At 48.6% G+C, this 27,466-nt stretch overlaps 1 protein-coding gene across 1 annotated transcript; it reads left to right on the top strand.

The window, feature by feature from the left end:
* Window positions 1-27,466, top strand: RPN1 (ribophorin I). Its single transcript, XM_029051480.2, has 10 exons — window positions 1-258; window positions 5,687-5,751; window positions 11,114-11,420; window positions 14,086-14,295; window positions 21,352-21,544; window positions 21,721-21,820; window positions 23,039-23,177; window positions 23,639-23,758; window positions 25,072-25,317; window positions 26,672-27,466. Exons 1-10 carry the CDS (start codon window positions 16-18, stop codon window positions 26,852-26,854), a joined length of 1,806 nt encoding a protein of 601 aa, XP_028907313.1. The 5' UTR covers window positions 1-15; the 3' UTR covers window positions 26,855-27,466.

The raw sequence follows: 27,466 nt of genomic DNA, 5'->3' as shown, positions 1-27,466 counted from the left end.
GTTCCTTCGCCAGCCATGGCGCCGCCCGCCGCCCGCCTGCTCGTGCTGCTCTGGGCCTTCGCCGCCGCCCGCGACGCCTCCGACTCGGCGCTGTTTAACGAAGAAGTGAAACGGACGGTGGACCTGAGCAGCCACCTGGCCAAAGTGACGGCCGATGTGACCCTGGCGCACCCGGGAGGCGCGGCGCCCGCCGCCGCCTCCTTCCTGGTGGCCCTGGAGCCCGAGCTGGAGGCCCAGATGGCCCACCTCGGGGTCCAGGTGAGTGCGGGAGACGGCCGAAAGGGGGGACCCGAGCTGGGCGCCCGTCTCTGGGTCTGGCAGGAGCGGGAGGTCGGGGCGGCCGGGGTAGGGGCCGCTCTCTGGAGCCCCAGAAGCCTCTCACCCTTCCCCACTCTTCTCCTCCCTTTTCTCGTCCGCGCACTCTTTCCGTTTAACGTGGGGCGGGGCGTGAAAACTTCCTTTTGAAAAAGGCGCAAAGACGATACGGCGAAGATGGAAAATGTCTCTATCTGTTGCCGAATTGTCCATTCCAAGCGCTCGGTACAGTGCACATAGTAAGCGCTCAATAAATACTGTTGAATGAATGAAGAAACCCCCACACCGGGCCTAATCTTGCCGACCGGCCTGCGTTTTAAGGAGGAAGGGCGGTCGATGAGCTGCCGAAAACTCGTTGAAAATCTGCGGCCCCGGAACCAGACTCCTTTCGGGTGCACCTCGCTACTCGGCTCCCACCTTGTAGTGAGCGTTTGGGGTTATAGATCTTCGGCCCCGCACCGCTCCTACAGTGTGCGACACTTCCGTGTCACGCTCCCTTTCTCAGCCCTGCAGATTCTGACACGTAAGCATAAGGCCCGGCCTGCGCTGCAGCCAAGCCGCCTCCGAGGAAACCGGACCTGCCAGGGGATACTCCGTAGCCGGAGAGTCGGGCGGATAGCTCTGAAAGAGCAGCTCCTTCCCCTAAATCTAAATCAAGTTAAACTTCCCGAATTGCTGGCCAGCGGCAGGCTGTTTGGGCCTACTTCTTGTAGCTAGCTGGCAGTTTGGCAGGCAAAAGTCAGTAGGCAAACTACGATTTCTGGTGGAAATAACCTCACGTGTGCAGTTCAAACTAGAGGCGGGCTTAATACACCTACTCGAATTATAGGAACTGCGCTTTACTTTTTATCCGAAGAACTCTCTCAGCGAGCAAGTTGTAAACAGGAAGGACTCGTATACGGTTTTAACTTTATGTCAACCGTCGTAAAACAGCATTTAAATGCCCACCTGTGCATTTGTTGAAGCAGACCCAGTTGCGGCAAGGCTGATGAATGACCGCACTGTCGCACTTCCATTTACTGTTTCTTTTAGAGCTAAATATGTAGTTAGAAAGTTATCCGGTGCCGAACGTGCCCACTTGCCATCAGTGTCCTTTCATGCGTTGGGGCGGTTCTAACCAGCGGTTTTATGATCAAGCTGGTATTTCTACAGCATTTTCTGAATTACAGAAAATCTTCATTCACACTGCTGCTGTATTCCTTTGCTGCGTGGAAAATCTTTTCCTTTAATAAACATTCACTCTTTATAACGTGGTTGAAATAATGCTTAGACCTCAGTAGAGGCATTCTGGAGCAGAGTGGCCCAGAAAGAGTACGGCCCGGGATTGCCTGAGGACCTGGGTCCTAATTCCAGCTCTGCCACTTGCCAGTTTTGTGACCTTGGGCAAGTTGCTTAATAATAATAATTATGGTATTTGTTACTGTGCGCCAAGCACTGCTCTTCAGCGTCCCACTCGGGGCTCACAGGCTTAATCCCTATTTTACAAATGAGGTAACTGAGGCACAGAGAAGTTAAGTGGCTTGCCCAAGGCCACACGGCAGCCAGGTGGCGGAATCGGGATTAGAACCCACGTCTTCTGACTCCCTAGCCCAGGCTCTTTCCAGTAAGCCTCGCTGCTTCTCTGTGCCTCAGTTTCCCCATCTGTTCTCCCCTCTCCTTAGACTGTGAGCCCCGTGTGGGGTGGGGACTGTCAAACCTGCCTATCATGTGTCTACCCCAGTGTTTAATACAGTGTTTAGCACTTAGTAAGCACCTAACAAGTACCATTATCCTCTGAGAACCCAAAGTAGGTGCACAAAGTTCGTAAAAGTTAAGAGATTGGTGGGGTGGGGGGGGCGGGGCAGTTGACTTTGTGTGTAAAGTTGTCTTTCATATTTGAAGATGAGTCCTTTGAGAGTGAATTTTACTTATAGGAATGATAAGGGTTCAGGGAGGTGGACTTTTCATTTCTAGGTTGATTCAATGTATGACTCCTGGAGTATGCAGATTGTAGAGATCATGAAAAAGATAGTCCTTGCCCTCTAAATTGGAGTAGCCCAGTACAATAGCTAGTTCTCTGAAAACCCTGTCCAGGCTGGGAATAGTTCTGGGTCTTCAAGTTTTAAAATTGCTTGGGCGGGGAGGGGGGAGCACGTGCAGTGTGGATTGGGCTGTTCATTTGAAACAGAAACTGAGATTCTCAAGTTTTCAATAGCGAGGTTGACGTGGGTATGATTTGATTTGTTGCAGCCTTATAGATCCCCCTCTGGATTTTTTTGGAATGTTTCCCTTCTCCAAAGCCAATGCTGCTTTATGTTTCCAGGTTTCTGTTCCTTTTCATCATCCTCCCACACCTTCCACATAACCTTCTGTCCCTGTACCAGTTGAGGTGAAGGGCTGAGGAAAGCTAACTTCTCTGAGCCTCAATACATCATGGTAGTGCAGCCATGCATTGTGAGGAAAAATATCCTGTATTTGTAGATTGCTTTTCTTTTACTACTGTCCGATTTGTTCTGGGAGTCGAGAAGGGGCAGGTTATACCATTTTGCAGATGGGGATACTGAAGCACAGAAAGGTTAAAGTCACACACGGCTCATTAGTTTGGGCGTTGAGACTCTTAGACCAGTGTTCTTTCCATTAGATTACTAAACAATGAAATCACAATATAACCATTTTTAAAAAAATGCTTATCAGGCATTGGTTATTGCCCCCAGTACTTGTAATATATGCATTTCTCCTATGCTCAGTTTCTCACTCTAGGTTGCATCATAGATTTCCCATCTCCTCTTTTGCTTGGCTGTCATAAACATAAAAAAAAGTCTATTGCCATTTAAAAAGACCCTTTAATCTGGTCCGAAGTCATCTAAAGAGCTCTTCTCAACCTTTTAAATTCATTTTTCAGTGGACAGCTGTGCAGATCATTAAAGTTGACTTTTGGGCAGAAATTACTGAATTTTGAGTCTGCTGTGGGTTCTAGCACTTAGAATTCTGCCTGGGCTGGCTGTCACTTTAGCCCCAGGCCTGAGCCAAAGATGATGGGTCTCTGGTCCCAAACCCATTTTTTTTCCAACTGTGCCCCACTGGGCCTGGCCCGGCCCAACTGCTGCAGAGAGGAAAGGGAGTTGGCCCTGTGTGCTAAACTGGTGTACTTGAGGTTGTTTGCATGTGCCTCTGGAATTTGTAGGCCCAGGGACACAGGCAGACCTTCGGTGCGTGGGCAAGCGTGACTTGTTTCTAGACTTGTATGTAGCGCATTTATAAAAGGTAGTCTGCGAAAAGCTGATTTTTTTTTTTTCATAGCCAAACTTTTCAGGAACCCTATATAAGTAGGTAGGGCTTTTTATCCTCAAAGATCTGTACCACTTAGCTGTTGATGAGACAGTAATGCTCATTTTTAGTCTCCTGCACGGTCATTTAGTTTCCGGGAGCTGTGACCCTTTAGGTACAAGAAGGTCCTGCTCAGGAGTGAATTCGCCCAACGGAGACTTTGGATTCTGGCAGGACCCCTGAGCCCAATTTACCTTGTGGGGTAGCCTCGTGGACCCCAAAGCTACATTAGAATTTGGTGCTGTTGGCTGGGGAGAGCCCACAAAGAGAGCATGGGATGACTTTATGGCACGTCTCCGGCTGGAGAAACGTTTGGCTTTCACTGGTGGGACTCCCAAATGTTATACAATTCGGTTATGGCTTTGACGCGGAACTCTGAAACTTTGGTCGCTGCAATTATTTTGGAACGTTCTGGACCAGATGGTAGTCACTGATTCTGAATCTGGATATTGCAACCGATCGAGGGTATTTATTGAGCACCTACTGAGGGCAGAGTAGTGTACAGGAAGTCCTCAACTTACGACCGTCCGAGTTATGATGAGCGGCGCTTCCGACATCTCTGAATTTACACCGTTTCAGGTTTACGCCGTCGGATCCGACTTTACGACATCAGGCTCCTAAGGTAAGTATTGTATAACCCTGCCCCTTCCCTTCACACTGATTTTCTGGTCCCCCCTCCCCTTCCCTCTGCTCAGTGTCACTCCTGTTGCTCCCGACCCCCTCTTTGGCCACCATGCCAAAGGGCTGGGGCAGGAGGAGGGAGTGGGCCGACGGTGGTGAAGCTCCTCCTCTTCTTTCCCTGCCACCCATCAGTTAATCAGTATTTACCGAGCACCGACTCTGTGCAGAACACGGTGCAGGATGCTTGGGGGAGTACAGTAGAGCCTGTAGACCTGATCCCTGCCTTCCTGGATCTTACAGTCTATCAGGGGAGACAGACACTAAAATACATTGCATGTCGGGGAAGCAACAGAGGGTGATAAGCAGTGGCAGCTACCACTCTGGGGTTGCCATGTGCCCCCCCCGCCCCGCACCCCTTTGTTTACTTCCTTCCCCACTGCTCCTGGTGGTGGGAGCAGTGGCCACAGCCCCTGCAGGGTTTCCTATGCTGTCTCCTCATCCTCTTCTTCATCCCTGGCCTTTCCCAGTCTGGCCTCCGGCTCTGCAGCGGTGGACGAGCCAACAGCAGTGGTGGAGAAATGAATTGGAGCTGCCTTTGGCTCTGCTAAGTCACCTCTCCTGGAAACTACTCTGGCCCTAATTAACTGTCCAGTAGCCAGCCTGTTTCGGGGTCTCGGCTTCAGATGGAACTGTTTTGTTGTCTTAGTGCCATGCTGTCACCCTCCAGCAAGTTCCAGCTGGCGTTAATTCCCCACCCCCTCTCCTTTTACTCTTCCGCATCTGTTGGTTGCCTTAAAGTTATAGAACATCCCTCGGAATGTGATGATTTGCAGCAGCTCCAACATAGGGGTAATCAACAAGGAATTTCCAGTCACCTTAAAAACTGCATTATTTTAAAAATTGTGCTTTTAATGTTGTAGGTAGGGGTAACGTGCATTGTACAGTACTCTATTGTATTTTTAACTGTGTTTTTTTGGTCAGTATTGCTGTTTAAAATATAAATATCATGCCCTAATGTACGTATATTATTGTATAATTGAGTACATAAATCTGGGTACCATGGTTCAGGGACCAGTTCCCAATTTATAACATTGTTCCTATGAGGAAATCAGTTCCAGCTTACAATGTTTTGACTTAAGGCGATTGTCAGGAACCAGATTGTGTCGTAAATCTGAGGACTTCCTGTACTGAGGGCTTGGGAGAGTGCGTTAGAAACAAAAAATTGGAGAGGCACACAAAAGTTACTTCCAAATAACGGGAGCAGGAGGAAGAAGGAAAATGTAATAGGTAGTCAAAGGGAAAATCAGACTAAACAAACATAAACGAAGTGCTGAGAATGGGTATGAATGCCAAAGTGCTAAAGGATAAATGTACATCTTAAAGTGGAAAGGACAAATGACACCTCAGGTGGGACAGATGCATTTTAATTTTTATTCTGTCACAGGTGAAGGGAGAAGAAGAAGAGGAGAACACCTTAGAGGTGCGAGAGACGAAAATTAAAGGTAAAAGGTAAGCAATCAGTCTCGTTCTTGTCTTGCTTATGACCATGTTTAAACTTACCTTAGATCAGCTGTGGTCCTTCCCGAGTAATATCGGTAATTCTAAACCACAAAAGTTGCTCAGGCCCAAAATGACACGTGGGACCAGTCGGATTTTTATTGTGGCAATCTGTGAGGTTTTCTGTGATCCATCTTGACACCGAAAGTCCACTGTAAAAGGGGAGATTCAGTGACCCCTCTTACACCTGTTTGAATCCAACTTGGGTCGGTGGTGATGACCTAACATAAAACCACGTGTAAAGCTATGACTGGGCCAGACTGATGATCCATCCATCCCCGGATTCTGTCTCCCAACAGTGGATTTCCCAACAGTGGCTTTGGGATGCCTGGAGGAACTGCGTATAGGTCACCGTCCTGGGGCATTCATCCAAGTGGTCGTGGATGTACCCTTTAACATCCCTGACTTCTCCCCAAAAAAATCATCGAACAAACAAAACCCATCCCAGACCTGTGCCCATCTCTACTTAATCCATCTGAAGTCTTTTAACATTTCTAACTTTACCTCCAATAATCCATTATGGGCATCTCGCCCATCATTTTATCTAAACACTTCTGGAATGTACTATTTTGGGTCTGTCCAATTTACTATGCTTACCTGCTGCGTAAAGGTGCTTGCTTTTGTTTGTTTGGAACCAACCTCCTTCAAGCTTCAGTGGGCATCTCATCCTGGTGAGGTGGCATTAGTTGAATCTTAACCTTGGCGTTGTTTTTGAACTTGAGGGCTGACTATAATTATATCTCTCCCTAGAAGCCATATCTGGCACTTGCTCGTATTGAAGCTCATCTTTCACTCTATTTTGGGTCGCTCAGCTTTATGAGGCTTTAACGTAATTTATAAATGCATGGTGTTGCATCACCCAGTCACTCCTGAGACCATCTCTAGACATGGAGAATTCACTGCACACTCTTCCAAATCAATTAAATAAAGTCAGTCCAAGCACAGATTGCTAGGGGACACCAATGCTCTTTCCGTCCAAAAAAGTGGCCATTTATCTCCACCCTGTTGCCTACCAAACCATTATGTACCATTTTCTATGTGCGAGAGCATTCCTTCCATTTCCGTAGTTATTCAGTTTTAAAAAAAAAATTATTTGGTGTGAAACTTTCGGGGGTCTTTTGAAAATCTACATACATTATATCCCCTGGTTATACTCCAAAGAACTCCAACAAATTATTGAGGCCTGATTTCCTCCCTGATGGAGTCCATGTTGCCTTTTCCTCACTATGACCTTGAATGATTTAGAGAGTCTACCAGTTTTCCAGGTGGTGAAATGAGAGTTACTGGTAAGCTTTCCTGGACCATCTCTTGTCTTGTCTTATGCCGTCGAGTCGTTTCCGACCCATAGCGACACCATAGACACCTCTCTCCCAGAACGCCCCGCTCTCCGTCCGCAGTCATTCTGGTTGTGTATCCATAGAGTTTTCTTTGTAAATATACAGAAGTGGTTTACCATTGCCTTCCATGTAGTAAACTAGAGTCTCTGCCCTCGACTTTCTCCCGTGCCGCTGCTGCCCAGCACGGGTGAGTTTTGATTTGTAGCAGATGGCCTTCCACTTGCTAGCCACTGCCCAAGCTAGGAATGGAATGGGTAGGCCTCTGCTTGACTCTCCCTCCTGTAGCCGAGACTGTAGAATACTGGAAACTCCAAATGCGACCCCGAGAGGGGAAGACCATCTCTAACATTCTTCTTATAGTTGGGAATTACAATGGAGGTGTGCTAGACCTCCAGAGCAGTGGCCATTTGAAACAAGGTTAGGTTACATGTTTTTTCTAGAACTTCTGCAACTTCCCCTCCTGATTCCTTCAGAATTCTTGGTTGGGTTTTGGTTGCATAGAGTTTATATATTGATTCGGTCTAACACATCTGCTGTGGTTAGCATTGAGAACCTGCCTAACATCTTCCTTAATTAAATCTGAACCAAAAAGGTTATTGAGTGAGTTTTGGTATTTATCAAGCACTTATCAGCTGCCAAGCACTGTATTCAGTAAGACATTTGAATCAAGACAGACCCTGCCTCCCAATCATATCTTACCCCCATTTTATAGCTCTCTGTTGTTTGTAATGTATCCTCACATTATTGTTTGCTATCTTCCTTAGTAGATTGTAAGCTCCTGGAGGGTAGGCACCATGTCTTACACTTCTTTCTCTGGTATGTTACCAAAGTGCCTGGTAGTGTTAGTATTTGAGTGTCCACTTTGTGCAGTGGACTGGAACCTTGGGAAGTACAGAGTAAAGAGGATAGACGTCCCTTACCCACAAGGAACTTACCCAGGGGAGACAAACATAAAAATATTTTTAGGAGTAGTCAAATAATTGAATGTACAATTAAATACACATGCAAGAAGAACAGTTCTGCACACAATGGGCAGGAAACATGCTTAGACAATAGTGTTAATGGGTATGACCTGGCCCATGGAGGGCTCTAGCTTATGGGAAGATGTTCTTTGGTTTGAAAGGGATATGACCAGAAAAGGATGGTGTTAGAGGAAGTACAGTTCATTCATTCAGTGATATTTATTTAGTGCTTACTGTATGCAGAGCACTGTACTAAGTGCTTGGGAAAGTGTAATACAACAATAGAGACAATCCCTGCTCACAATGAGCTCACAGTTTAGGGCGGGGGGGAGACAGACATCAATACAAATGAATAGGCATCAAGACATCAGTACAAGTAAACAGGCATTAATATAAATAATCAAAACTGCAGATATATACATAAAGTGCTGTGGGGCAGGGAGAGGGGGAGGAGCAAAGGGAGCGAGTCAGGGTGACGCAGAAGGGATTGGGAGGGAAAGTGGGGCTTAGTCTGGGAAGGCCTCTTGGAGGAAATGTGCCCTCAGCAGGGCTTTGAAAGGGGGCAGGAGGGAGGTTGTCTGTCGAATTTGAGGAGGGAGGACGTTCCAGGCCACAGGTAGGATGTGGGCCAGGGGTTGGTGGTGAGACAGGTGATATGGAAGCACAGTGAGAAGGTTAGCATCAGAGGAGCAAACTGGGTGGGCTGGGTTGTAGAAGGAGAGAAGGGAGGTGAGGTAGGAGGAGGCCAGGTGATGGAGAACTTTGAAGCCAACAGCGAGGAGTTTTTGTTTGATACGGAGGTGAATAAGCAACCACTGGAGACTTTTGAGGAGGGGGATGACATGCCCTGAGCATTTCTGTAGAAAGATAATCTGGGCAACAGAGTGAAGTGTGGCTTGGAGTGGGGAGAAGCAGGAGGTTGGGAGGTCAGAAAGGAGGCTAACGCAGTTATCTAGGTGGGATAGGATGAGTAATTGTACTAACGTGGTAGCGGTTTGGATGGAGAGGAAAGGGCGGATCTTAGCGATGTTGCGAAGGTGAGACCAGCAGGATTTGGTGACGTATAGGGTAGGTGGGTTGAATGAGAGTGGAGTCAAGGATGTCGTTGTGGTTACGGGCTCGTGAGACGGAAAGGTTGGTTGTGCCGTCTACAGTGATGGGAAAGTTCGGGAGAGGACGGGATCTGGGAGGGAAGATAAGGAGCTCTGTTTTGGACATATTAAATTTGAGGTGGCGGGAGAACATCCCAGTAGAGATGTCCTGAAGGCAGGAGGAGATGCGAGCCTGGAGAGAGGGAGGGAGATCAGGGACAGGAGACCAAGTTAGCCATATTGTAGCAAAAGGGAGAAGTACAGTGGTAGAGTGACGGAAAGTAATGAGTTAGGATGGAGGAGGCTGATGGAGGGCTTTGGATGTAGCCGATGTCATGTTCCAACCTAATGTAGAGACCAGTTAGACCCTTTTGGAGACCTTTGAGAATGGCAGTGCTGGCCAGAGTAGGAGTTGGGCTTCTCTCTTTTCTAGAACCCAGCCCGCATACCTCACTCCTCTGGTGCTAACCTTCTCACTGTGCCTCCATCTCCCCTGTCTTGCCGACCCCGACCTATGTCCTGCCTCTGGCCTGGAACGCCCTCCCTCCTCAACAATTACTCTGACAGAGTACAATTACAGTAACAGACAATTACTCTCTCCGCCCCACCCCCCAAAGCCTCTCTGAAGGCACAGCTCCTTGAGACCTTCCCAGACTAAGCCTCACTTTTTCTCATCTCCCCCTTCCTTCTGCGTCACCCTGACTTGCTCTCTTTGCTCTCCCCCCCCCCCCAGCCCCACAGCACTTTTGTATATATCTGTAATTTTATTTATTTGTATTTGTCTCTTTCTCCCCCCCCCACCCCCCAGCAGACTGTGAGCTCACTGTGGGCAGGGATTGTCACTATCTTTGTACAGTGCTCTGCACACAGTAAGCGCTTCGTAAATACGATTGAATGAATGATGACCTTGATGGCATCCAGAACAGAAGGAAAAGCTGAAGGTGGAGAGGCCAGATGAGCGATTACTAGGGTGTGGGTTGGAGAGGTGTAGGGGAAAGGTAGCAGCCAGAATGGGTGTGTAAGAAGTAGCCCTGGAATCTTGCAACTGCCTGGATATATGTGGTAAATAACCAAAGAAAGCTTGGATGTTGGGAAGCTTGGCGACAGTGACGGTGATTCCCACCGAGGTGGGGAAGTTTGGCCAGATGGAAAGGTTCTACATTGAGCTGTAGATGGGAGTACCGGGTTCCAGCTCCTCGTGTCCCCCTCGTTTCTAATTCCCCAATTTAGGTCTGATAACGCTTGGGATCAACCTCCAGGGATCATCAACAATAAAGGAGAAGGTGAATAGCAAATTTTAAAGATAGCGTTTTTTAAGACCAACTGCTGTGGCCTTTACTTCAGAAAATTTGGCTGTGACCACTGACTTTTGAGTGGTTGCACATTTGTACAATGCAGTCCTCTATGGGATCTTAAAATACCCCCATCTGTCCCTCTTCCTCTTTCCTGCCTTTCTGTTGCTCTCAGGCGTCGTCTCCATCGGTTTCTCATTGTCTGTGTTTCTGAGGCTCTGGCAAGAGCAATTGAAAATAATTTCTTGAGTCTCTCTAGAACATGGGTGGGCACTTATTTTGACCTTCAGCCACTTTCTCCCTCTTTAGAGTGGTCTGTGGGCTGACTGACAATGGAGGGCCGGAAGAAGGCTGAAGTTGAAATTGCAGTAGTGCAGCCCCTTGTACCCGAGTTGGCTCCCACCTGGCTCTGAGCCAGCCTTTGCATATTCCTCTTTTCAGTGTCAGGGCATACAGCGTGCCAGGAGTTTGCCGAGCGTATCTGCGGATGGCCAGGTAGGAGCTGCCGACCGAAGCAGCTGGATCTGGTTCTCCGCTGACATTTTGCCCACTCCTGTCCAGCCTGAGACATCTTGAAGCTATTAGACTCATTTTGGCTTTCCTTAACCTTTGGATATACGTTCCTCCTCCAGCGGCACATTTTTCACCGTGAAGCTCCCCTCTCCCCTGACTGCTGGAGCCAAGATCCGTGTGTCGATCGAAACGGTCTTCACCCACGCCCTGCAGCCCTACCCAACCCAGATCACCCAGGCAGAGAAGCAGTTTGTGGTGTTTGAGGGGAACCACTATTTCTACTCACCTTACCCTACCAAGACACAGACCATGCGTGTGAAGCTGGCCTCCCGCAACATCGAGAGCTACACCAAACTGGGCAACCCCACGCGCTCCGAGGACATGCTAGAGTATGGGCCTTTCAAGGATATCCCGGCTTTCAGTCAGGTAAGCTTATATCGATGGATCAGTGGTATTTACTGTGCCCTTGCTGTGTGCAGAGCACCGTACTGAGCACTTGGGAGAGGTCCGTCGAGTCGGTAGACGCGATCCCGGCCCTCGAGGCACTTAGGGTATGTGACTTGTTGGGTCTGGTCTAGAAGCTCCCGAAACACATCAATCGGTTGTATTCATTGAGTGCTCTCTGTACGCAGAGCGCTGTACTAAGTGCTTGGGAGAGTACAACACGACAAAATAGCAGGCACATTCCCCTCCCACATCACAGTGCAACCTATAGGATGATTTCCGCCCACCTTATCAGTGGTTTGGGGGAAGTTGGGGATAGAGAGGTCGAAGTTCAGATCCTGAAGCGTAATTTTTTTTTAAAATGGTATTTGTTAAGCACTTACTATGTGTCAGGCGCTGAACTAAGCACTGGGGTAGATGCAAGCTAATCAGGTTGGTCACAGTCCTCCTCCCATGTGAGGCTCACAGTTTTAATCCCCATTTGACAGATGAGGTAACTGAGGCACAGAGGAAGTGAAATGACTTGCCCAGGGTCACACGGCAGACAAGTGGAAGAGCTGGGATCAGAACCCAGGCCTCTGACTCCCGGGCCCGTGCTCTATGCACTAGACCATGCCGCTTTTCAAGGGCTCCCCTTTAGGACACCTCCAGAAACCGGTCACTGCTGTTGAGCCTCCTCCCTTCTCTACTCTCTAATCAATCAGTCAGTGGCATTTATTGAGCACTTACTGTGTGCAGAGCACTAAGCTCTTGGGAGAGTAGACTAGTACAGTATAACAGTTGGTAGACGACTCACAACACAGTTCTTTGAAATATAAAGGTTGCCTACGACGATGCTCTTGCCCCAGGAGGCCCCACAGGAAATACCGTTGTTGGTACTGCAGCTCTGTAGTGACATATTGTGTTCTACATGTCTTCGTAGTTATCTCTCTCCTTTTTTTAAGGTGGGGGTCCTGGTGCCAACTTTTAGGTCATTTGTTTTGATCTCCAAGGTTGACTGTATGGGCAGTAGGCCTGGGATAAAAGAATTAAGACAAGTAGGGAGAACAGCTAAGCTAGCAGAGCCAAAGGACACTTTTCCTCGAAGTCGTCATCCAAGGGGCAGTGCAGTGCACTAGTGTCCTTCTTGCGATAACTACTCACCATTGACTTTACAGCACTCCGTCACCTTGGCCCCCTCCTACTTCACCTCCCTTCTCTCCTTCTACAAGACAGCCTGCCCACTTGGCTCCTCTAGTGCTATCTTTCTGACTGTGCCTCTGTCTGGTCTGTCTCACTGCCTACCCCTAGCCCAAGTCCTGCCTCTGTCCTGGAACGCCCTCCTTCCTCAAATTTACAATTACTCTCCCCTTTTCAGAAGCCTTTTTGAAGGCCCATCTCCTCCAAGAGGGCTTCCCAGACTAAGCCTCACTTTTCCTCATCTCCCACTCACTTCTGCATCCCCTGACTTGCTCCCTTTGCCCTTCCCCTCTCCCAGCCGCACAGCACTTATGGACATATCTGTAGTTTTATTTGTGTTATGTTCTGTCTCTCTCCCAGGCTGTTAGCTCGATGTAGGCAGGGAATGTAACTGTTTATTGTTGTATTGTACTTTCCCAAGAGCTTAGTACAGTGCCCTACAAACAGTAAATGCTTAATAAATGATTGAATAATAATAATAATTGTGATATTTGTTAAGCACTATGTGCCAAGCACTGTTCTAAGCACTGGGGTAGATAGAAGGTAATCAGGTTCCACATGGGGCTAACAGTCTTGAGTAGGAGGGAGAAGGGGTATTGAATCCTCATTTTTCAGTCGAGGAAACTGAGGCAAAGAGAATTGATTTGTCCAAGGTTACACAGCAAGCAAGTGACAGCGAGGATTAGAACCCAGGTCCTCTGACTCCTTGGCCTGTGCTCTGTCCACTAGCCTGTGCTGCTGTCTCCTAGTGTTGAGATATTTATAATGTACCATGTATCACACTTCTCTTTAGCAGAAATCTGTAAGTCAGAAGAGGCAGGAGGAATAGGAACAGTAGTAGAGTATTAAGCAATTGATGTGTGCAAAGCACTGTATTAAGTGCTGGGAAAGAATACATGGGTGTGAATTAGACAGGGTCCCTGGTCCTCAGGCTGCTCACAGCCTACGAAGTGAATTGGTGATAGCATCAGGTGAGCTAGAACTCCCAAGACAAGGAGGAATGTTTCCAGTGTTTCAGACATATTGGAAAAGAGAGCGGCTGGAGTCTTAGTGAGCCAGAATTCACTATCCAAAACCCCAATTTCTTAAGAGGAGGCCACGGGGAGCCCCATACTGAGCTAGGTCCTTGAGGAAACTTTTAAAACAATTTCTTAGTACTCTCTAGTGAGTTTCCAATCCTGCCCTCTTCCCCATTGTCATGTTCATGAGCCCCCTTGGGTGCTGAGCTCTGAGCTAAGCACCAGCTGGCTCATGCAAGATTGGGGAAGGAGGAGTAGGCAGGGACCCTGAATTGGGGAACAGGTTAAGAGGAATGGAGGTAATTTCTTACTACTTATTTACATATTCCGCAGTTTGACTCCAAAGCTGACAGAGTATTAATCCTTTCTAATATTCTTCCTCCTTTGATTAGATTTCATTGTGTGATTTGATTGTGACTTGCCTATTTTCCCATTCCCCTCTCTGACAGGATCCTTTCAAAGTGCATTATGAGAATAACAGCCCCTTCCTGACCATCACCAGTATGACTCGAGTCATTGAAGTTTCTCACTGGGGCAATATTGCCGTGGAGGAAACTGTGGACTTGAAACACACGGGAGCTGTGCTTAAAGGGCCTTTCTCCCGATATGACTATCAACGACAGCCAGACAGCGGGATTTCTTCTGTCAAGTCTTTCAAGGTATGTGCGCCTTGGTCCCGTTTTTGTAAAGAAACCCTTTCTGCCAGATCGCAACTAGATAATAATATTTGAGTGCTTGCTGTGTGGCAGGCACTCTGCTAAGCGCTGGGGTAGATACAGGTAAATCCCATGTGGGGCTCATAGTCTCGGTCCTCATTTTACAGATGAGGTAGCTGAGGCCCCGAGAAGTTACGTGACTTATCCAAGGTCACACAGCAGACAAGTGGCAGAGCTGGGATTAGAACCCATGACCTTCTGACTCCCAGACCTGTGCTCTATCCATTAGGCCACCCTGCTTCTCAACCTCATAAAATCTCATGGGAGCTAAGACTTTGTGGAAATTGTGGAGCCTGGTGGGAGGGTTTTCAGTTTCCCACACAAGAGATTCTTTTGGTAGGTAGAAGTAGCATGGCTTAGTGGATAGAGCACAGGCCTGAGAGTCGGAGGACCTGGGTTCTAATCCTGGCTCTGCCACGTGTCTCTTGTGTGACCTTGGGCAAGTCATTTAACTTCTCTGGGCCTCAGTGACCTCACCTGTAAAATAGGGATTAAGACTGCGAGCCCCGTATGGGATAGGGATGGTGCCCAAACTGATTAACTTGTATCTACTGCAGCGCTTAACAAATACCATAAAACGAGGCAGGTAGGCTTTTAATCCTAATCAAGTCCTTGAAGGTTAAAGATAAAGTATATTAAGGATTGGGTTTTGGGTTAGAGAAAAGAGCAGCTTTCATTCTAGAAAGTTTTTGTAAGAATGGATGGCAGGGCAGAGAGCCCCCAGGTGGGTTTGATTAAATGGTGCCATAACATATTAAAATGATGATTCCAACTTGAGCCTGACTTTCTAACTTTAAAGCTCCCAGCCAGTCTGTGTTCCATTTGAATGCTGCACCTCTTTCATCTGCCAAGTCCAGCGGTAATATTTTTGAGCAGTTCCTCATGCAGGCTAATTTAACTAATCACCAAGATATTGGCCCTATTTATATGGAAAAAGCTATACCCTTGAGTGTCTGCTGAACAGCGATTGAAGGGAACATTATGGGATCTTTTAGATTGTGAATCCCAGATGGGACTGGTAATCCCAGTGCCTAGGTAGTACAGTGCTTTGCACACAGTATTCATTCAATTGTATTTGTTGAGCACTTACTGTGTGCAGAGAACTGTACTAAGCGCTTGGAAAGTACAATTCAGCAATAGAGACAATCCCTGCCCACAGTGGGTTTACAGTCTAGAAAGGGGAACATCAAAACAAGTAAACAGGCATCAATAGCATCAATATAAATAGAATAGATATATACACATCAAAACAAGTAAACAGGGCGGAGGAGCGGAGCGTGCGGGGTGGGCGGTAGAAAGAGAGAAGGGAGGAGAGGTAGGAAGGGGCAAGGTGATGGAGAGCCTTGAAGCCTAGAGTGAGGAGTTTTTGTTTGGAGCGGAGGTCGATAGGCAACCACTGGAGTTGTTTAAGAAGGGGAGTGACATGCCCAGATCGTTTCTGCAGGAAGATGAGCCGGGCAGCGGAGTGAAGAATAGACCGGAGCGGGGCGAGAGAGGAGGAAGGGAGGTCAGAGAGAAGGCTGACACAGTAGTCTAGCCGGGATATAACGAGAGCCCGTAATAGTAAGGTAGCCGTTTGGGTGGAGAGGAAAGGGCGGATCTTGGCGATATTGTAGAGGTGAAACCGGCAGGTCTTGGTAACGGATAGGATGTGTGGGGTGAACGAGAGGGGCGAGTCAAGGATGACACCGAGATTGCGGGCCTGCGGGACGGGAAGGATGGTCGTGCCATCCACGGTGATAAAGAAGTCTGGGAGCTGACCGGGTTTGGGAGGGAAGATGAGGAGCTCAGTCTTGCTCATGTTGAGTTTTAGGGGGCGGGCCGACATCCAGGTGGAGACATCCCGGAGGCAGGAGGAGATGCGAGCCTGAAGGGAGGGGGAGAGGACAGGGGCGGAGATGTAGATCTGCGTGTCATCTGCGTAGAGATGGTAGTCAAAGCCGTGAGAGCAGATGAGTTCACCGAGGGAGTGAGTGTAAATGGAGAACAGAAGAGGGCCAAGAACTGACCCTTGAGGAACTCCAACAGTTAAAGGATGGGAGGGGGAGGAGGCTCCAGCGTAGGAGACCGAGAATGATCGGCCAGAGAGGTAAGAGGAGAACCAGGAGAGGACAGAGTCCGTGAAGCCAAGGTGAGATAAGGTATGGAGGAGGAGGGGATGGTCGACAGTGTCAAAGGCAGCAGAGAGGTCAAGGAGGATCAGAATGGAGTAGGAGCCATTGGATTTGGCAAGAAGGAGGTCATGGGTGACCTTAGAGAGAGCAGTCTCGGTAGAGTGGAGGGGACGGAAGCCAGATCGGAGGGGGTCTAGGAGAGAATGGGAGTTAAGGAATTCTAGGCATCGATTGTAGACGACTCGTTCTAGGATTTTGGAAAGGAAGGGTAGTAGGGAGATAGGACGATAACTGGAGGGGGAAGTGGGGTCAAGAGTGGGTTTTTTTAGGATGGGGGAGACGTGGGCATGTTTGAAGGCAGAGGGGAAGGAGCCCTTGGAGATTGAGTGGTTAAAAATAGAAGTTAAGGAAGGGAGGAGGGCAGGGGCGATGGTTTTAAGAAGGTGAGAGGGAATGGGGTCCGAGGCGCAGGTGGAGGGGGTGGCACTTGCGAGGAGGGAGGAGATCTCCTCTGAGGATACTGCAGGGAAGGATGGGAAAGTAGGGGAGGGGGTCGGTGGGGGGGAGGGGAGAGGCGGAGGGGTGACTTTGGGGAGCTCAGACCTGATCGTGTTGATTTTCGTGAGGAAATAGGTGGCCAGATCATTGGGGGTGAGAGATGGGGGAGGGGGAGGAACAGGGGGCCTAAGGAGAGAGTTAAAGGTCCGGAACAATCGGCGGGGGTGACGGGCATGGGTGTCGATGAGGGAGGAGAAGAAGCTTTGCCTGGCGGAGGAGAGGGCAGAGTTAAGGCAGGAAAGGATAAATTTGAAGTGTGTGAGGTCGGCTTGGTGCTTGGACTTTCGCCAGCAGCGCTCAGCAGCTCGAGCGTAGGAGGCGGACGGAGGAGGTGATCCAGGGCTGTGGGTTAGTGGAGCGAGAGCAGCGGAGGGAAAGGGGGGCGAGAGAGTCGAGATGAGTAGAGAGGGTGGAGTTGAGAGCGGAGACCCGTTCGTCGAGAGTGGGAAGAGAGGACAGGGCGGCAAGGTGAGGCGAGATGTCGCCGCCCACCTCCTCACCGTCCCTCGGTCTCCCCTATCCCGCCGTCGACCCCTGGGTCACGTCCTCCCGCGGTCCTGGAACGCCCTCCCTCCTCACCTCTGCCAAACTGATTCTCTTTCCCTCTTCAAAACCTTACTTAAAAATCACCTCCTCCAAGAGGCGTTCCCAGACTGAGCTCCTCTTCCCCCTCTACTCCCTCTGCCATCCCCCCTTTACCTCTCCGCAGCTAAAGCCTCATTTTCCCCTTTTCCCTCTGCTCCTCCACCTCTCCCTTCCCATCCCCACAGCACTGTATTCGTCCGCTCAACTGTATATATTTTCGTTACCCTATTTATTTTGTTAATCAATTGTACATCGCCTCGATTCTATTTAGTTGCCATTGTTTTTACGAAATGTTCTTCCCCTTGACGCTGTTTAGTGCCATTGTTCTTGTCTGTCCGTCTCCCCTGATTAGACTGTAAGCCCGTCAAACGGCAGGGACTGTCTCTATCTGTTGCCGACTTGTTCATCCCAAGCGCTTAGTACAGTGCTCTGCACATAGTAAGCGCTCAATAAATACTATTGAATGAATGAATGAATAATATAAATAAAATTGTAGATCTGTACATATATACACAATTGTTGTGGGGAGGGGAGATAGAGCAAAGGGAGTGAGCCGGGGCAATGGGGAGGGGGAGCTGAGGAAAAGCGGGGCTTAGTCTGGGAAGGCCTTTTGGAGGAGGTGAGCCTTGAGTAGGGCTTTGAAGGGGGGAAGTGTGGCAGATTTAAGGAAGGAGGGCATTCCAGGCCAGAGGTAGGACGTGGGCCAGGGGTTGATGGCGGGACAGGCAAGAAAGAGGCACAGTGAGAAGGTTAGCACCAGAGGAGCTGAGTGTGCGGGCTGGGATGTAGAAGGAGAGAAGGGAGGTGAGGTAAGAGGGGGCCAGATGATGGACAGCTTTGAAGCCATTAGTGAGGAGTTTTTGCTGGATATGGAGGTTGATAGTCAACCCCTTTTGAGGAGGGGGTGACATGCCTAGTTTATGTAGAAAGATAATCCGGGCAGCAGAGTGAAGTATAGACTTGAAGTGGGGAGAGACAGGAGGCTGGGTGATCAGAAAGGATGCTGATGCAGTAATCCATTTGGGATAGGATGAGTAATAGAGAAGCAGCGTGGCTCAGTGGAAAGAGCATGGGCTTTGGAGTCAGAGGTCACGAGTTCAAATCCCAGCTCTGCCACTTAGCTTTGTGACTGTGGGCGAGTCACTTCTCTGTGCCTCAGTTACCTCATCTGTAAAATGGGGATTTAAGACTGTGAGCCCTACGTGGGACAACCTGATTCCCCTGTATCTCCCCCAGCACTTAGAACAGTGCTCTGCACATAGTAAGCGCTTAACAAATAACATTATTATTATTAATTGTACTAGCGTGGTAGCGCCGTGGGTCAGTGGAAGGAGCACGGTTTTGGGAGTCAGAGGTCATGGGTTCTAATCCCAGCTCCACCGCTTGTCAGCTGTGTGATTTTGGGCAAGTCATTTAACTTCTCTGTGCCTGTTACCTCATCTGTAAAATGGGGATTAAGACTGTGAGCCCCACGTGGGACAACCCCATCACCTTGTATCCCCCAGCGCTTAGAACAGTGCTCTGCACATAGTAAGTGCTTAACAAATGCCATTATTATTATTATTATTGTGGAGAGGAAAGGGGATCTTGGAAGATAATGTGAAGTTAAGACCGGCAGACTTTGGTGGCAGATTGGATGCGTGGGGGTGAATAAGAGAGTGGAGTCAAGGAATAAGTGTTCAGTAATTACCATTCATTCATTCAATCGTATTGACCCTTACTGTATGCAGAACACTACTAAGGACTGGAGAAACTACAGTACAACAATAAACAGACATTCCCTGCCCACAAAGAGCTTACAGTCTAGACGTGGGGGGGGGAGACAGACATCAATACAAATAAATAAAAATTACAGATAAAATTACACAAGCGCTCAGGATGGGGTGAATATCAAATGCTGATAGTTACAACAACAGGAAACTTTCTATGGCCATCTGAGTCTACCTACCATCCATAGCAGTGGGATACTGTCTTTCACATCAGTTTATCCTATTAAGTCTTTGTTTTAGTGGTTCTGCTCCTGGAGTGGGGGGAGGCTGGGGGCCCTTGACCTTTTGAAAGTAGGAATAAAGCATTTGAGGCAAAAGGGGAGACCTCACCTTGTTACTGAGATAATGAGCCTGAGGCTCGAAGACCTGGGCGTCTCTTATGCAAAAAGATAAGACTCCATCTTGCTGGGATAAGAGGATGAAATGCCCGAAGCTCTCCCACAGCTTACTTCATTTAACCCCCCGCCCCCACCCCTCTAGCACCTAAGTTAGTTGGATAGTTAAACAGTCAAGTCAACTCCGTTTCCACATAAGTTAGTGAAGGCTCTTAGGTTCTCTCATACGTAAAAAACCTGATCTGGAAACTAGAGGCTAAGCAATCTGTTAGACATCTTCTTAGCATATTATACTAAGCCTTCTTCACATCATCAAACCCTTCTAAGAGAATCAATCGACCACTGGCGTTTGTTGAGCACAGCACTATACTAAGCATTTAAATAGCAAGATCCCTGACTTCAGGGAGTTTATAGTCTAGCTGGAGAGACAAATCCTATGTAAGTGCTTAGGGTGCAGGGATTTAAGTTTATAGATGATGCAGAGGGAGAGAGAGTAGGGTGGGGAAGTTAGAGATTAATCAGGGAAGGCTTTCTGGAAGAGGTGAGATTTTAATATCTCATTGGAGATGGGGAAAGTGATGGCCTGTGGGGTATGAAGGGAGAGAAATTCCAGGTGGGCCTTGAGCCAGGGGGTTGATGAAAGAGATGGGATGGAGGCACAGTGACTGGGTTGGTGCTAGAGGAGTGAAGCATGTGAGATGGGATGTAGTGGGAAGAAAGCAAGCAAGAGCTGATTAAATGCCTGAAAGCTGATCGGGAGTTTCTGGTTAATGTGGTAATGGATAGGCAACCATGGAGAGTTTTGAGGAGTGGGGAGATGTGCTCAGAAAAATTTTTCTTTTAAGAAAAACGATCTGGACAACAGTGAAGTGTGGACTGGAGAAGGGAGAGGCTGATACAGAAATTCAGATGGGGTCTGACAAGACCTTGGACCAGTGTGGTTGCAGTTTGGATCTAAAGGGAGGGGTGGCCTGTAGATAGAAATGACAGGATTTGGTGAGCTTTTCTCAGGATGAGCTTTCCATCAGCAAACTTGAATAGTGCCCAAATACCATCATTTTGTTTGTATGAATGAATGAATTATCCATTTGTGTTTGTGGTAAGGGTAGGCCTGAATGCAGCTTTGATGAGCATCAACATGATTTCTCTAGTTCCGCCCTGAAATGAGTAAATGACCTAATAAAAACCTGCCTTAAAGGTCGGTTTCTAGCCAACCAACAGTTTGCATGCCTGAAACGTTAGTTTTCTCTCAAGCAAGGGGGGAGTTGTGATTTCTTCTTTTTTGCTCGACATTAAGGATGGTGGTGATTTGTTGATTTGCTTCTTATGTGAAACCGGCATGAAGGAGAGCCTTTCAGACTATTAGTCCAGGCCACACTATCTTTGAACTGTCCATTAAAGTGATTTGCTATTAAAGTGGGTAGCCCGAGAAATTCCTTTGGGATAGAAGTTACTGTTGGCCATGAGGAAATCCTCGTACAGCAGCCTGAGAGACTATCCAGGTTCCTGAATCCCTTCAAGTCAATTCTTGAAGCTGCCTTTTAGAGAGAGAACTGGGTGGTCGTTCTCTTGGTTGTGGTGGTGGCAAAATGGTTTGTGTCCTGCGATCACTGAGTGCCTGAGTCATCTTCCCTGCAGACCATCCTCCCTGCTGCCGCTCAGGATGTCTACTACCGAGATGAGATTGGAAATGTTTCCACCAGCCACCTTCTGATCCTGGATGACTCTGTGGAGATGGAGATCCGGCCCCGCTTCCCGCTCTTCGGGGGATGGAAGACCCACTACATCATTGGCTACAACCTGCCGAGCTACGAATACCTCTATAATCTGGGTCAGTGCTTGCCTGTATGGAAAGTGATGGAGCAGATTGTTCTTTTTTCCGACAGGATCCTTTCTAACCTTGGGGTCTGTCTAGCGTGCTGGGTTGGCATTTTTTAGGCACCCAGGGGAAGTATGGAAGCTTCAGGCCGGTTGAGGGAGTCACTTATTCTTTGGTTTTTCCTCCAGGTGATCAGTATGCCCTGAAGATGAGGTTTGTGGATCATGTGTTTGATGAGCAAGTGACCGATGCTCTCACTGTGAAGATAATCCTGCCAGAAGGGGCCAAGTGAGTATGACTGCTAGCAGGGGAAGAGCAAGAGACTTGTTTGCTTGTTTTTTAGTCTGAGAACAAGGGTGCTGACTAGGAATGCCCCTTACCCTACCTTCCGCCCTGAGAGGAGACAGCACAGGTGGGACCTGGGGTTCAGCAGGGTACAGCTCCCAGCCCTCCTGAGAGCCCATCCTCCGCTTGACCTTGTTCTGCCTGCCGTTCCCTGTTGTCTTCCTGGTGCCATTGCAGGGGGACCAGCCGTCAAGGAGCTCATAGCTGGCATGGCCCTGGCCTCCATCCCATATGTTGTTGCTCTGGAGGTGCCCCATAACGGCAGAGGCCAGTGGGCGTGGCGAGGGCCGGAAAACTGAATCTTTCCCCAGTTGTAGCACCCCAAGCTGTTGATGGCCCTCTCAAGAAGCCAGCTGCAGGTCGCGAGGCTGTGTTGTCTCCTGGGGCTTACTGTGGATGGACCCTGGCTCTCCCTGGGGTGCTTTTTTTTTTGTGGTATTTAAGTGCTTACTATATGCTAGGCACTGTTCTAAGTGCTGGGGTAGGTATATGATAATCAGGTTGGACACAGTCTCTGTCCCACATGGAACTCAGACTTAATCCCCATTTTACAAGTGAGGTAACAGGCTCAGAGAAGTGAAGTGAAGAAGTGAAGCCTAGGGTCACCCAGCACACAAGTGGCGGAGCCAGGGCTAGAACCTAGATCTTTTTGACTCCCAGGCTTGTGCCCCACATCCAACTCCCTCTGTTCTCAAGCAGAATGGGCAGTCCAGAGCCCCCATGCTGTACAAGCGAAAGGGTGAGGAAAGCCATGAGTGCTGAAAGAAGGGGCCCAAGGCCCAAAGTGCTTAGTTCAGTGCCCTGCTGCACTGAGCGCTTAAATACCCTTGAGCGTATGCAGAGGAAAAGGTCACTCCAGGCCCCTCTCTGCACCCCTTTCCCAGTCCCCTAGAGCATCTTTGACCTGCTTTTTTTGGTCATGCCCATTTCCCTGACGTACTTTATTTGTGAGGGGTAAGGGAATCCCCATATCCTCAACAAGCATTGCTGAAATCTTAAAGATGAAACGATTTCTCAGCCATTCTGGGAAAATTGCCCCCACTTGAATTTCTTTGTAGCAGGGAGATTTATTTGTGATGTTTTGTGTGCTTGAGGCCATGTCAGGCCTTCTCTCCACTCCCGAGCAGAGAGGTGACAGGGATATTGGGCTGTCATCCACAGGAACATCCATGTCGACAGCCCCTATGAGATCAACCGGGCCCCGGATGAGTTGCACTACACCTACCTGGACACATTTGGCCGGACTGTGCTTGTGGCCCATAAGAACAACCTGGTAGAGCAGCATATTCAGGACATTGTGGTAAGTTGTAGTCGTAGAGTTTCATAGTGAGCACTGTACTAAGTGCTGGGAGAGAAGCGCTTTGTACAGTGCTCTGCACACAGCATGCTCTTCATAAATACGATTGAATGAAAGAGAAGACGCGAGGGGGGATTTAGATGCAGTCCCTGGCCCTTGAGCGGCTTGTGATCTAAAAACACGAAACAGCCTTCTGCTAGACTACCTGCTCCTTCCCTGAGGGGAATTTGGAAGCACAAGATTGACTAGATTCTGCATTCCTGCCAGAGCTGCAGAGGTTAAATTACCGAATCGAATTTGGGGAAAACTGGGTTTTGTATGATTTGGGCTCGTCTGGTTTATTGATCTCTCTCGGAGGGCTTGTTGCGGTTGCTCTCAACTTGTGTATTTCTCCGGAATTGGGTGGGGTGGTAAGTTCTCTCTTTCTAGCTCTTGAATGCCCAACTCCTCTGCTTCCTACTCAGGTGCACTACACATTCAATAAGATCCTCATGCTTCAGGAGCCCTTGCTGGTGGTTGCAGCTTTTTATATCCTGTTCTTCACAGTAATCCTCTATGTGAGGCTGGACTTTTCCATCACCAAGGTGAGTCCCTTCTGAGGCTAAATTGCAGATAGGGGAGGAGCCACAGTTCAGAAGACTCACTAGAGCAGTTCAGGAAATGGCCACTTGACTCCTTCTCTGAGGTACCCTAAAGCAGAGTGTGTTTTTTTGATGACTTCTTTCCCTTGTGTCATGATAATTGTGGTACTTTTTTTCGGTGCTTACTATGTGCCGATCCCCGTGGTAAGCGCCGGGGTAAATGCAAGATAATCAGGTTGGACCCATGTAAGTGGGAGGGCCAGCAAGCATTGAATCCTCATTTTACAGGTGAGGAAACTGAGGCACAGAAAAGTTAAGTGACTTGCCTAAGGTCACACAGCATGCAAGTGGCAGAGCCCTGCTCTTTCCACTAGGTTATGTTGTCACGTGAAGGAAACTTTCCCGTAGCGTGATGCGATGTATAGATGGTTTAGAAAGTGAATCACTTTGTCACATCCTAAATGGCTTTTGGCCTATTTTAAAGGTAGAGGCTTTGCTCTTAATCATTCCCCACCTCTGTTCTTCTCTTTTGGAATGCTGGACGTCTCACATCTAATATAGTCTTACTGAGCAAGTGTAGTTGTGCGGGTGGGCAGCCAGGTGTGTGGAGCATCAAAGTAGGGGACCATTTAGGGATGCAGGATATCTCTTTTGACATGAATCGTTTCCTGTACTACTTTAACCCTCAAGTAGTCAGCAGCTGGAGACTTGTTAGGCAGTGTGGGAGTGAGGGGCAGCTTCACTCCTGTTCTGATCAAGCCTCTTCCGAGAGAGGGAGGAATTCATATTTCAGATTTCCTGTCTTTCCTGAGACTCTGCCTCTTCCACGACTGCAGTGTGTAAAAGCCTGGGTGAGAGGAAAGGGTTGGTGGAGCACCCTGAACCTATCCTACTCTTGAGGATGATGGTTTTATTCTCTGATCCTTACCCCTGCTCCCCCTCCTAGCAATTTCAGGGACAGTCACAATCCAGACATTTGAAGGTTTGTCAAAGTCAGTGACGGCTCTCCTTCCCCTGCTCCACCACTCCACCCCGCTCTTTAGAAACCTCCGGAAGCCAGGGTGCCTGCCTCCACTTCTCTGTGCTGTCATGTTAATCATTGTGCCAAATAGGGGTACTCACTTCTTCAATTGTGAGCACCGTGTTGGTTTTGCCTGATGTGCTGGTCCTGCATCTTCTCCAGCGTTGAGTACCCATATGGGCTTAATAAATGCCATAATTATTATTCAGATTGCTATTTGGTTGGCGGGAGCTATATTAGAGTGAGCTTGGGGCTTCTAGGGTGCCTGATAAATACAGGGATCCGTCTCCCATAGGATCCAGCCGCTGAAGCCCGGATGAAGGTGGCCTGCATTACGGAGCAGGTACTGACCCTGGTTAATAAGAGATTGGGCCTGTACCGCCATTTCGACGAAGCTATCAATAAGTACAAGCAGTCCCGCGACATATCCACCCTCAACAGTGGCAAGAAGACCTTGGAGACTGAGCACAAGGCCCTGACCAATGAGATTGCCTCACTGCAGGCCCGACTGAAGACTGAGGGCTCCGACTTATGCGATAAAGTAAGGGGTTTACCGGTCTTGGTGGGATTCGGGGGGTTGGGGCTGGACGGACTCTGCTGGACTCTGGTTTTGTTGCCCGTTAGAGGTCTGAACGACCCACAGGCCCCTGCGTTCCATCTGGTCTGGAGCCGGGGGGCAGACTCAGGTGTGGTGGAGCATCACTTTCTTTCCTTTGAGAACCAGGGGGATTTTGGGCTATCATGTGTGTAACTGCACTGTGGTGGTGTCACTTCCATGCCAAGTGGGCTCCCTCTTCCTGTGTTTGACACTTCTGTGTTGCAGCTCTCTTCTCTGCTCTGTTTGCATAGGTGTGGCCCCAACCCCAAGAGGGAGATTAGGGTCCCATAGGTCTGGGGGGCTCAGTTTAGTTGGAATTTGGTGGTACCATGCCAGGTGGACCATTTTGGCCTGTGCAGGGATCTAGCGTGTCCCTTTCATCATTAGGTCTCTGCTTATCTCACAAGCCTCTGATTTGTACTCATTTACAATGTTTGGATTGAATCTATATAATGATAATGATGGTATTTGTTAAGCACTCACTGTGTGCCAAGCACTGTTCTAAGTGCTGAGGTATATACAAGGTAATCAGGTTGTCCCCTGTGGGGCTCGCAGTCTTACTCCCCATTTTCCAGATGAGGTAACTGAGGCACAGAGAAGTTGTGACTTGTCCAGAGTCACACAGCTGACAGGTGGCAGAGCAGGGATTAGAACCCACAACCTCAGACTCCCAATCCCAGACTGCTCTCCTTTCCCATGCTCCACTCGCAAAGCCCCTTTGCAGAGCAGATATGGGGAAAGTGTAACCAGACCGAAGTCCTGCAAACCATAGGCGCTGGTGAGGGGATTCTCAGTGATATGAGCACTGGGACTGGAGTGCTATTTGAAGTATTTAGAATCCAGCCACTAGGAACATTTCCAAGACACTATGTTGTCTGGTAATGTGTAATGAGTTACGTGGCAGATCAGCTGTAGTTTTAGCTCAAGTTTCCCCCAAAAGTTCAGAATTATGTCATGGTCTTGGCAATCCAGTTGGCTGACCTACCAGAGGCGCTGTCCAAAGTTGGTCCTGAATGTGTTCGAACCCCCTCCCACCCCAAGACCATGGATGGGGAACCGGAGACCTAGGGTCCCAGATTGCCCTTGGCCGTGCCCTATATAACGAGCCCTATTATCTTGGAGAAAGATGCGCCCCTCCATCGTCCCCCATCTCCCTAAACTTGGCTCTTGCCATTCACATTCAGTCCAAGACTGGTCTAATTCGGCATTGCTCGCAACCCTCCTACCTATCTGTCTTGTGCTCCCTCCCAGTCTTCTGTCTCGGTGTAATGCCACGTCTTCTTTTGGGCTCCATCAGGTCAGCGAGATCCAGAAATTTGACAGCCAGGTGAAGGATCTGGTGCTGAAGTCATCTGGAGAAGCAGAGAGGCTGGTGGCTGGCAAGCTCAAGAAAGACACCTACATCGAGAACGAGAAACACCATTCAGCCAAACGACAGGATCTAGTCTCCAAAATCGACAGCATCCTCGATGCTTTGTAACTGCGGTACTGCCACGTTGGGGAGGGAACAACTCCCATGTGCGATCAATGGTCCCTGAGTGTGCTCGTGCCCTGAGCCGCAGCAGTTGATGCCCCCTGGGGTGGCGGGGGTGGGTGGGGGGTGGGGGATTAGAGATGTGTTGGATTGAATGTGGAAGTGGGGGATTTTGATGGCCCCAATTTTTCAAATGGTGAGGGTTTTTGAAATTGGCTCTCCCCAATCCTTTGTGTTCCTGGAAGAGGTTGAGAGCATACAGGGTTGAGTAGGGCTACCTGTCTCACCTGAAGAGCCTGAAAAGACCTTTCCTTTTTTTCTTTATATCTTTTTTGTTTTCTCTCTCTCTCTCTCTCTCTTTTTTTTTTTTTTAAGCAAGGTAAGAAGGTAAGCCTTTCAGAACCTTTTGGGAAGGAAACTGAGCTGTGGATTTTTTTTTTATTTTTGTGCAGAAATTGAATTGTTAAATGCAGTGTTCTAGAGTGAACCTGGAAAACTTCTAGTATGTGCCCTTCCAGCTTGCGATGTTTTTGTTCGTTTGTGTATATGTGCGTGCGTGTTTAAAATTGCTTGTGAGACCAAATTGAAATAAACCAGGGACTGTGAATGTTTGGTAAA

The sequence above is a fragment of the Ornithorhynchus anatinus genome, chromosome X1, assembly GCF_004115215.2.
Source record: "Ornithorhynchus anatinus isolate Pmale09 chromosome X1, mOrnAna1.pri.v4, whole genome shotgun sequence".
In the NCBI taxonomy this organism is placed as follows: Eukaryota; Metazoa; Chordata; class Mammalia; order Monotremata; family Ornithorhynchidae; genus Ornithorhynchus; species Ornithorhynchus anatinus.
This window is presented reverse-complemented; position numbering and strand designations above follow the sequence as displayed.

Coding starts and splice junctions, on each gene's coding strand:
- RPN1 (XM_029051480.2), top strand. CDS start 16: ATGGCGCCGCCCGCCGCCCGCCTGCTCGTGCTGCTCTGGGCCTTCGCC. Junction 11,421..14,085: donor ATATCCCGGCTTTCAGTCAG/GTAAGCTTATAT, acceptor CCTCTCTGACAG/GATCCTTTCAAAGTGCATTA. Junction 25,318..26,671: donor GCTCCGACTTATGCGATAAA/GTAAGGGGTTTA, acceptor GGGCTCCATCAG/GTCAGCGAGATCCAGAAATT.